Genomic DNA, 11,716 nt, shown 5'->3' with positions numbered 1-11,716 from the left:
TGCAGATGACAGTAATACCGTATTTCTAAGGTTCTTTGGCAAAATTTGATGAAATTTGTTTGAACATCGTTCAAGAATAATAATTTGAAAAAATTCCATTCTTTTTCAAAAAATAGCGGTGCACTATTGCAACTCACTGCCTCAATGTAATTCTTTTTTTCCCAGGGCAAGGCAAAGTCCTGCCAGAAAGCAGAGGCAAAGGGGAAGGACCACCACTGAAGATGAATGACTCTGTCCAATAGACTTCAATTTGCTATTGGTTTTTTCTTTTTCTTTGCCATCAGCTGTAACTCTTTTCTGCATCCCAAGTTCTATGTTCATGCCACTCTATTATTGGCAATTTTTGAAAGAGAAACCAAAAGGAAAACAGAAGAGTGATACTTACATCTATGTATCCCAAGTTCTATGTTCATGCCACTCTATTATTGGCAATTTTTGAAAGAGAAACCAAAAAACTTAAGAGTGATGCTTACATCTATGTATCCCAAGTTCTATGTTCATGCCACTCTATTATTGGCAGTTTTTGAAAGGGAAACCAAGAGGAAAACAGGAGAGTGATACTTCCATCTATGTTGTAGCATTTTAGTTTGATGAATAAGATTGTTTTTGCCAAAACAATTTCCATAAAGAACCAAGCCCTTTATATAATCAAAGGGAGGATAAAAATGTTTTACAACTCTTGCAAAATGGGCCATCCCTTTTTTAGGATGTCATTTATCTTTGAATCCATCAACTTCTGGGTAGCAGGAGGGCACAACCCAGCAGCATAACTATTGAGCTTTGTTGCCAATCGAGATTGCACAAGCTCCTCATCTGGCAAGTTTCCCATGAGCTGGAGGAGAAAGGGGTGCCGTCTAAGCTCAAATTTCTGCACAACAATCCCAAATATTATTTGTCGTCGGGACTATGATGCATAACGAACAAAAATAGTGTAAGACATCACGCAAGGATTGGTAGATAATGGTTGATTTAACAAAAAACAAGAGCCACTAATGAAAATGCCATTTCACATGCATTGAGAATTACGGGTCACTTGAGACGATGTCAAAGCGTCCGTCAAGCGTGAATTAGTTTTCCCTAAGACCATGTTATAAGCACCTATGCTTCTCACTAGTGCTTAAAAAATCGACAATCTAGATAAAAGATCTTAAGCAATTCAGTTCCTATAATATATCAAGAACTGGTTGACTCTACCTTAAAACTCAACAGTTTTATGATGGAAGTGGACAGTTCTATTAAAGAACCAGTAGTCTGTCTGTGAACCGGTTTAAAAAGTATAAAATTTTTTTATTAAAAGAGGTGGCAATGGGCCACCCTCATTTATAATTTAAAATTTCAAAAGTACACAAATTTTTTTATTAGAAGGTGGCGATGGGGTCGACCCTCCTTTATAACTCTAAATTTCTTTTTGAAGAGAAGTAGCAACGTAGTCCACTACTTTTGTTACCAAATTGCTTCTTTATATGATTGGCCCCAACCTTTATGAGCCACCTCATTTTAGGTAGTGCGAAACCACATCCATCCCTACCCTTCCCTTCCCTCAAATTTATAACGCCTTAAACCTCGTGATGCACTGGTTGTGCTTTGATGTGAAATAAAATGAGCACCGAAGAGAATGCCCAATGTAACAAAAGAGTGAGGGAAGAAGAAGGTCAACGAGAGAGAGAGAAACATTAAGATGAGGTAGCTCATAAGGGTTATCGGCTAGGATGGATTGAGCTACTCATCATAAAGGTTGTAAGCCATTCCTAACAAGTAATAAAAAAAGTCTTTGGGTAAAAAAGGAAGTAGAGGGTTGGCCACTTCTCTTTAATTCTTTTTTTAAAAATTATAATGGAGGGTGGACCCATTGCCACCTCTTTTTAGTAAAAAAAAAATTCAAACTTCTTAAAACGATGTACCGATGCTCTAATAGACCGGTCTAGCTTCGTAAGAGAATCAGTACAGACCGATCCAAACCATCTAGTTTTAGAGAAGACTCGACCAATTCCCGATATATTATAAGAACCAAATGGCTTAAGAAGATCTTTGATCTGGATCGAAAATCGACGATTTTTTAAACACGGCTTCTCATCATTTCAATGAGAAGCTCAAACTAAATCGATGATTTTTAAACACTGCGCTTCTCATCATTCTAATAAGAAGCTCAAACTAAATAGATAATTTTTTAAACACTGCTTCTCATCATTCCAATGAGAAGCTCATACAAGATTGCATTCATCATGCAGACACAGGGTGGCAAGTTCCTTGCATCATCATCCTGATTAGATGCTCAAATTGGATAACAAAACACAGGTTGTGAAAAAGATAAGCATTGGAGAGCACAGTTGCCAAAGAGATGGGCATTGGAGTGGAGATTTAGAAAAACTCAAAGGAGAGGCGATAGAAATTTAAATTTATTTATTTATTTAATTTCCTACATTATTCCATATGACAAACATATAAATATTTCTCAACCATCGACTCCAATTTTTATAAGTATTGGAATATTAAAATGAAAGAAGGTCTTGATAAAAAAAAAATACTAAGTGATTTTGCAAAATAAAACAAACATATTTGAGTCTGGATAAAAAAAACAATACTAAGTGATTTTGCAAAATAAAACAAAAAGATTTGAATCTTGATTAAAAATGCTAAGTGATTTGCAATGAGAACAAGAAAAAAAGGAACAGTTCTTGGTGTTCTTGGAAAAGGAAGAGATTTTTTTTTTAAAAAAAAGGTAAACAAAATTGGAGAGTTCCCACTGTGAAACGAGATTTAAAAAAAAAAAAAAAATTATGAAAAGGGTTCATGAACCATTGTTATGAGAAATCCATACCTAGTGTATGAGAAATAAAAAAAGCCATAGTCTTATGCCACGAAAGGGCACAAAGATGCCAGGTAAAGGCATAGGAAAATATTTTTTTTAAAAAGACCATAATCCTAATATGTCATACCATGAAGATGCCACGTAAACGGATAGAAAAATGCTTTTTTCAAAAAACGACCGTATGCATGTCATGAAAAATGTATGATGGTGCCTAATGAGGCACATAAAAATATTTTTTTGAGAAGAGCCGTAGTCCTAGAGTCCTAGAGTGTTATGTCATTAGAGTGTTATGTCATTAGAAGACATAGAGATGCAATGAGAAGTCAAAAAAAAGGCGGGTTTGCAATTTATTTTTTTTGTAGAAACGAAATCTAATACATATGGCAATTTCTACTCCTAAAAACATACGCAAATTTGCCAAAAGCAAAAGATTGAAATACCAATTTACAAAATTATCAAAAAAGACCTATATCGCAATTGACGAAAAAGAAATAAATTATTGAAATTGAAAACGTTAAATAAGAGAATATGAGAATTCTAAGAGAATAAAACAATTATCAAATAAAGAAAAATATTGAAAATCTTGAAGCCCTAATGTCTAATGTCTAATGTCTACATTAAAAAAAAGAAAGATGAAAACCTCATAATATTATTGAAAATCTTGTACATGAAATTAAAATAGAAAAAACACTCCTTTTCCAAGAACACCACATTTAAAAACTTTTCTTTTTCTTCATTTCTTTTTTTTTTTTTTTTTCACTACAAATCATTTAGCATTTTAATCAAGACTGAAATATTTTTGTTTTATTTTTATTTTGCAGAATCACTTAGAATATTTTTTTTTTATAAGACCCAAACATTGTTTTCATTTAAATATTCTAATGCACATAAAATTCACTTTTGAAAATTAGAATTGATGGTTGAGAAATACTTGGACTACTATTGTTCGTTATATGGAATAATACAAGAAATTAAATAAAAAAGTTTAAATTTCTATCGCTCTCCTTTGAGTCATGTCTCTGCTGGTCCTAAATCTCCTATCCAAGTAATAAATCTCCACACCTTGGCAACCTGATACCACTCTTGGGTTATTGTTAAAATACGTGATCACTATTGCTCTCTCAAAACAATGTTTTGAATATCAAAAGTTTGGACAGAGAACTTCCAACTCAAATTTAAAGGCCAACTTTAAATAACTCCCTATTACAACTCATAACTTCCTATTAAGATAACTAACCACGAGAGAGAGAGTAGAAGATAACTCCCTACTACAACTCATAACTTCCTATTAAGATAACTAACCACGAGAGAGAGTAGAAGATAACTCCCTACTACAACTCATACCTTCCTATTAAGATAACTAACCACGAGAGAGAGTAGAAGATAACTCCCTACTACAACTCATACCTACCTATTAAGATAACTAACCACAAAAGAGAGAGAGTAGAAAATAAATACCCATTGTAAGATAACTCCTACCACAATTCCATAACCCATAACTTACCCACAAATCCACTTAAAGAGAGACATGGATCCCAACTCCTACATTTTTGTATCGCATTTTCAACAAGACACAGGGTGGCACGTTTCTTGCACCAGATTCATTAACAGAGTAGAAAAATTCAAAATTAAAGGAGAAGTGCATGCACCCAGCTAAATGCAAAAATATAAGGCTATGCACCTACAATCACATAAAAAAGAACAATTGGTTTGGTACTCAAAAAAGAAAACACTGCTATGTTTAAAGGGAAATGTGGTGAGGGGAAGAGAGTGAGCCGGCCGGTACATGAGATGATTCATATGGTGGTTAACTCTTGCTGTTGATTGGACATGAGGACTATATAGCACATAGACTCATGTAAGGCTACAGACATGCTGCCAACTCGCACGGGTACTACCCGCAGGTTTAAGCAATAGAATTGTTTGAGTTTTACTAGGTCTCAAGGTTTTCTATAAATTACTATTATTCAATAATTTTCAGACCCAGTACTCCAGCAGAACTTGCTGAATTTCAAAGGGGTGACAGCTCAGGACTAAGCCAACTCCTAAGACAAGTTTTCAAATATTGAATGCTGGAAAATTGCAAGCTACTTATAACATCAACATCAATAACGGCAAAAGACGAGTAGTGTGTTGTATGGAGGAGGTAATATTTTCAAATGAAGCACCGATAAAGAAAACGATAACTTCTTATGAAAATTGCACCTCGACAAAGTTAGGCAGTTCTGAAAGAATATGGGTTGAACCCCACTATTTTGGATAGTTTAGTTTAGAGTTCAACCTGAGTGTTCTATAGCTTTCTTGTAGGCTGCAGGCCCCCTGTTCTATGAAGCTCAGTGTTGGACTTTATTGTAGAGTTCCATCTTATTCCTAGTTGCTTGCGGGTAGGGTTCTCAGATGAGGGTTACGTCCATATTCCATTCAAGAAAAATGATTCCTAATTTTATAAAAAATAAACTAATATTGAAAACTACTGGCATCATGTCTTTCTTCCTCAATTAACGACTTAGCATTCTTTTAGATTCACAGTCAGTCATAGAAATCTATAAGCATTTCAAATAGTATGTTATTTAAAATCACACATGATTAAGTTCAGTAATCAGACTCATAAAATAGAAATGAAATGCAAACATCGACTATAAAACAACTTTCTTATTCTTTCATGAGTGACCACATGAAATGTTCAAAACTTTATCCCACTACATTGATTGCTGGTCCAGGTTAGATGGTTCTCCTAGCATATGCACACATAAAATACTCTACGATTCACCCACTAATAATGATGCAAGAATCTAGTCATTCATCAATACATATGTAAAGTCCGATTAACCAGTCATTTGCAATGTCAAGGATTTGCAGTTTTTTTTTTTGAGAGAGAAATCAAAGATTTGCAATTTCCACTGTATTACATAATTTTTCACAAGCATAAATGATATGACCAAGAATTGGCATCCGTGAGCTTTTCTAAATGTCAAGATATGCTCAGGAGGTAATATCTTCAAATGAAGCACCGATAAAGAAAACGATAATTTCTTATGAAAATTGCACCTCGATAATGTGAGACAGTTCTGAAAGAATATGGGTTGAACCCCACTATTTTGGATAGTTTAGTTTAGAGTTCAACCTGGGTGTTCTATAGCTTCCTAGTAGGGTGCAGGCCCCCTGTTCTATGAAGCTCAGTGTTGGATTTATGTGGAGTTCCATCTTATTCCTAGTTGCTTGCGGGTAGGGTTCTCAGATGAGGGTCACTTCCATATTCCATTCAGGAAAAATGATTTCTAATTTTATCAAAAATAAACTAAAAATGAAAACTACTACCATCATGTCTTTCTTTCTCAATTAAAGACTTAGAATTCGTTTAGAATCATAGTCAGTCATATAAATCTATAACATTTCAAATAGTATGCTATTCAAAATCACACATGATTAAGTTCAGTAATCAGATTTATCAAATAGAAATGAAATGGGAACATCAACTAGAAAACAACTTTGTTATTCTTTCATGAGTGAGCACATGAAATGTTCAAAACTCAATCCCACTACATTGATTGCTGGTCTAGGTTAGATGGTTCTCCTAGCATCTGCGCATGTAAAATATTCTACGATCGATGCAAGAATCTAGTCATCCATCAATACATATGTAAAGTCCAATTGACCAGTCATTTGCAATGTCAAGGATTTGCATTTTCTTTTTGTTTTTTTTGAGAGAAATCAAGGATTTGCAGTTTCCATTGTGTTCCACAATTATTCACAAGAGTAAATGATATGACCAAGACTTGGCATCCATGAGCTATTCTAAATGTCAAGTCATGCTCAAATCGCTAAAAAGAAATGGAACACCCTAAAGATACTTTACCTGGTGCTCATATTCTGCAGGATAGATAGCTCCCAATGGCTCAATTTGTGTTATCACCAGGCTGCTTTTTATTTTAGCCTGTTCTTTCTCTTTGCTAGTAGCAGCCATCCTCGCCTCCTCAGTTCCATTATTGAAAATTATTGACCTAAAATATTATATTAAATACATACCATAGAACTTTGCACAAAGATAGTATTTGTTACATCTAGTTACTGATTACCTGTATTGGTTACCTACATCAGGACCTTGACCAAAAACCTGTGTGGAATCGTGACTAGCCCAAAAGACATCCAAAAGCTGCCTATAATTAATTAACTTTGGATCATAATCAACCTGCAAGGTTAGAAAATTGCATTACTTCTATGGGTTACTGCTTTCTGAAAGACATATCTGAGAAAACGACTCTTTAAATGTACATAGAAAACTAGAATACTGTGGAAACCAAGAAATAAAGCAAAGAAACAAAGGAGTGAAACACAGGGGGAGAGGGGGAATCAACAACTTCAAGCGTTACATCAACAACTTGGAATACCACCCAAGCAAATCCCAAAGAATAATAGAATCTACATAGGCAAAAAGACATGAAGTTTCTGCAATCGTATGCATATTATGCAATCATATGAAGATTTGACTGATCCATATCAGAAAGTATTATAAAGGGAAAGATTTCTCCCATATGGTGGCTTAACAAATGGCAAATGAAGATAGTCTTTTTACTTCACCTTAACCTTAAGATGAGACTAAATTAACTCCAGTGAATGACATCTAAAACTGAATCAACAGCTATGTAGATTATTCCACAACTAAGGGGTGTTTCCATTAACATATTCGCCAAGAGATGAGATAGGATTGGAAAACCGAGCACCCTAGCGAGAGACAAAGCAGTGAACAAAGAAGTGAGGCGACTCAGGCTACTTTGTCATTAGTTTCCTCAAATAACCGTGTCAGGAATTTCTCAAATTAAGTGCGAGGAGCTTGTTTGGGACCATCAAGGTCCGCCATCAAATGCCATTTGAGATTCAGAAATTGGGAGGCAGATAATTATGAGCTACCAACTCCTCATGATAATCAACATTAACCAATGAATTGTATTCCACGCATTCATATGACAAAATAATAGAACAAGAATTACACTGAGAATGCACAGAGTAGTGATGCTGCCCATAAGAATGATTATTCACAAATGATGTAGCAATCTTGGAAAAGCCCCTTGACAAAAAGTCACATAACTGAGGAAACGAGACTGCATCTCTTAACCAGTTTCATGCAATATAGTTTATTGCCATAAAGCCCAAGAGGCAGCTCTGGTGCCGGAGAAAGGCCTCATATTGAAGTTTTCAACAACAAAAAGGGATGGCGAGGAGATGATTCAATGGAACATGTTGTTACCATTATCAAGAAGAGAAGAAAATAGCCACGGTTGAAAGTGCAATTCATAAATATATAATGCAAAATTAGAAGGTCGGAAAAATGCAAGGAACTGAAATCTGAGTATGGTTTTGGAGACGAGCCAATTAAATATGTGCACAAGGTTGAACTAAATGCCCAAGATGGCGAGTGGTAAAAGCTGGATTGGTTTAAAATTAAGAGAACTCAGCAGTCATGAAGGCAGGAATTAATTATATTTCACTCCTAATATGAAGATCATCTAGGGGGCCCAGTTCCACAGCTAGAGATCACAAGCATGTGGAATGAAGCATAAATTACAGGGTGATGGAAAAGCAGGGGTGGGAAATAGACCACTGTTGCACATAAACTAGATGTGTCAATGGGGCTTGAAATCTTGAATGATTCAAAATAATTGGGAAATCCATGGAGTAAAAGTGCACGAAAATGGAATAAGATTATGAGTTATCAATCCTTGTTGGACTCAAGGACATAAAATGCATTCTTGTTGAGAAGGTAGCCGAAATCAATTGGTAGATACCTTTTTCTTTGATATTGAGAATTTACTTCACTATTTGAAAACCATAATACTTTTTTCCAAGAAAAAATGAATACATTTAAAAAAGATTCTGAGAAATGACTGAAACTTTACAATAACTGATTTGCCAAAACATAAGCCAATGACCCCCTTCATTCTCAACCTCCTTATTGCAGTTAAGACAAAAACATTTTTCATACATACATGAGAATCTTCATCTTTTGTTTTTTTCTAAACGAAACTGAATGGTAGCAACCATCAGCAGGTATGCAGGAGTAATCTTTATCTAGAATCCAAATTGAAATGAAGTCTAACAATCTCTGAAATAACAATAGCAAAAACATAATCTTAGTTTCACAAGAAGAACTAGATTATGATTATTATTACTGTTATTATCATTATTATTATTATCATTATTGTTAATAATATTAATATCTATATCAAGGACCCTGTTTCTATGCGGCCAAGCCTGCATATGTAGAAATGCAGGCCTCTTAATAAATCTATTTTTGAGATGGATTTTAAGACTTAAATTTTAAGGACATGTAATCTCTAAAATGGAGATCATGAATATAAAAAAATAAATAAATTTTAAAAACTAGAAATAATAATTCTACTAAGAAAACATTGGGACCGTTGGTTTCCATTGTTTTTTAGATGGAACACCTACTTGCATCCATCTTTAAGATGGATGCTGTACACTTTCTGGACCGCATATGTAGAAATGCGGTCCAGCCCGCAGGAAACAATTTTCCCTATAGTAATATCAATATCTATATTAATTTTTTATTATCATTACTATTAATATCATTATTAATATTAATACTAATATTAATAATAGTATTATTATTATTATTATTATTATTATTATTAAATTTCCGATAAAGTCTAACAATTTCTGTTATTAAATTGCAAAAAAAAGGAGCTAAATTTCAAAAGAGTTGCTAATTTATCCATATCAGCTAATGTAGTGGATCTAAGCACTCACAATAGAACAACTTATATAATCAGCTCATAATCATATCAAAAGCTTATATAATCAGCTCATGATCTTATCAAAAAGAAAAAGAAAATGAAAGTGAACAAGGAATCTTAAAGTTCAAGCGAAGAATAAGATTTCTGGAAAAGAGAGAAGTAACTATGAGTTGAGCTCACTTGAATGGGTTCAGAACCATCCCCTGAAAATACAGACATTAAATTATTAAAAAGCAATCTCAACTTTAAAAGAAACAGCTAAATCATCATCATATGAACCAATCAATTAGATCGAACCATTCAAATGAAAAAAAAATAAAAAAAAACCTAATTCATCATCAACTCAAAATCAAAACAAGAAACTAGAGAGAGAAAATCAATGAGCAACCTTAAAATCCAATCCATGGCCATAATTTCTAATACAAAAGATGTAATTGTGAATCAAAGTTTACTTGCACAGCTTCGGCATGATCACCAAGGCTACGATAGTCTGGATTAGTCTTGGTCCCCCCTGCATAGACTGCAAGTGTCCGAATCACACCAGGCAAGCAACCAAATGATGCTTCGGCTCTCCAGAAACTTCCCAAAGCGAACACAGCTGTTTTCCATGCCTCATTTCTCTCCACCATAACTATCTGTGATCCATCCAGAGAGCGAATGCAGAGTACTCTTTCTGCTGTTAACAGAGCTAGAAGAGCAAACCCTAGAAAAGCCAGAGGCGTTTTCAAATGCCTCATTTCCCTACAGGACAAAGCAGACCTTCAGCTTATGGACGGGGTTACAGAATTAAGGCGTCTTGGAAATTTAGAAGAAAGAGGCTGAAGCGATGCAGCACTACATTTATTTTTTAAATTAAAAAAGTCCAAAAATGGACTGGCAATCGGTTCGGGCCTATAGTTAGCAAATCGCCGTTTAATCGGCGATGGTTTAATTAAATCGGTGTTTTTATGGAACAGTTTTAAACGGCGCATTTTTTAAAAGGTCAAAAAAAAGTAGCTCTGTTTTCATAAAAATGTTTAAAACGAGTTTTTTTAATTATACGATTTAAATCTGGCCAAAAAGTCGTATCATTTTTTACCTATAAATTTTTTTTGAAAGATATATATTGCAACCATTGCTGCTTTCATGCTTTTGAAAAAAAAATATTATTTAAAAAAAACCTAAAATAAAAATTTTTATCCCCACTATGTTCTTCAAAGCCACAGTTGCAGATTGAAGGTATGGATTTTTTTTCCTTTTTTTTTATAACTTAAACAAATAGATGCAGATTTCAGTGTTATTATGGAAAATCATTGTGTAAATGAAATATTGTTTACAGCAAATCATTTTGTAAAAGTAAATTATTGTGTACAAATTATTTTGTAAAGTAAATTATTGTGTAAAAAAAATCATATATATGCAAATTTATGTGATTATTTGTGATAATTGTTTTTATGAAAAAGACTGTTTATGGCACAAATTAGAGCTCAAAACATAGTCTTTGACTGATGAATGAGAAAAGATAGTGTGACTATAGGACCAAATAATCAATATTTTGCTTTTGATTATGTGATAACAAAGATAAACAATATAGTGTAAATTGTAAACTTACAGGAGCAAGAAATTGTCCTAGTCCTTCAGCTGTGCTTGCTGTTTCAGTATAGTTAGGGCTTTATAGTTAGGGCTTTCTCTCAAACGACATCCCAAACCAGAGAGCTTTCTCTCAAACGACATCCCAAACCAGAGAGAAAAGCCCTCTTTAAACTATCCCAAATTAGCATCCCATCTTCATTTTCTTTTTCTATAAATCAGTTAGGGCCTCTTCCATTAAGGTTTGTGCCAGCCCTATTTTCTTCTCTTCCTTCTTCCTCCTCTTCTCTCTAAACCATAACTTTCTTCTCATTCTTCCTTCTTCCTCCTCTCTCTAAACCGTAAACACAAAGATGTGAAACCCAAATTTGTACGAGCCTCTTTTCAATTAAAAAAATTCAAAAAAATTTAACCATAGTTATGGAGTGACTATAATAACCATACTATAGTTAAATCCTTGTAATGAGAAAACAAAAATTGTGTATATTTTTGTACCTGCCCAGTGGGAGTGGGTGTGATGTTTAAGTATTTAATAAATAAATTTATATAATATATTTATCATCATACTATAATTAAAGTATTT

General features: G+C 33.9%; 1 protein-coding gene across 1 annotated transcript; it reads right to left on the bottom strand.

The window, feature by feature from the left end:
- Positions 1-603: 603 nt before the first annotated feature.
- Positions 604-10,513, bottom strand: MSRA5 (Peptide methionine sulfoxide reductase family protein). Its single transcript, XM_006852915.4, has 4 exons — positions 10,017-10,513; positions 6,886-6,998; positions 6,666-6,810; positions 604-868 (listed from the first exon to the last, which is right to left on the bottom strand). The coding sequence occupies exons 1-4, from the start codon at positions 10,299-10,301 to the stop codon at positions 671-673; spliced, it is 741 nt and encodes a 246-aa protein (XP_006852977.2). The 5' UTR covers positions 10,302-10,513; the 3' UTR covers positions 604-670.
- Positions 10,514-11,716: the final 1,203 nt, after the last annotated feature.

The sequence above is a fragment of the Amborella trichopoda genome, chromosome 9, assembly GCF_054954075.1.
Source record: "Amborella trichopoda isolate Santa Cruz 75 chromosome 9, AtrichopodaSantaCruz75HAP2 v2.0, whole genome shotgun sequence".
In the NCBI taxonomy this organism is placed as follows: domain Eukaryota; kingdom Viridiplantae; phylum Streptophyta; class Magnoliopsida; order Amborellales; family Amborellaceae; genus Amborella; species Amborella trichopoda.
This window is presented reverse-complemented; position numbering and strand designations above follow the sequence as displayed.

Bases quoted from the DNA above. Each gene is read 5' to 3' on its own strand.
- MSRA5 (XM_006852915.4), bottom strand. From the start codon at position 10,301: ATGAGGCATTTGAAAACGCCTCTGGCTTTTCTAGGGTTTGCTCTTCTA. The intron at 6,811-6,885 runs GTAATCAGTAAC...ATAATATTTTAG, and splicing joins GATGTAGGTAACCAATACAG to GTCAATAATTTTCAATAATG. The intron at 869-6,665 runs GTAAAGTATCTT...ATTGTTGTGCAG, and splicing joins CTGCAGAATATGAGCACCAG to AAATTTGAGCTTAGACGGCA.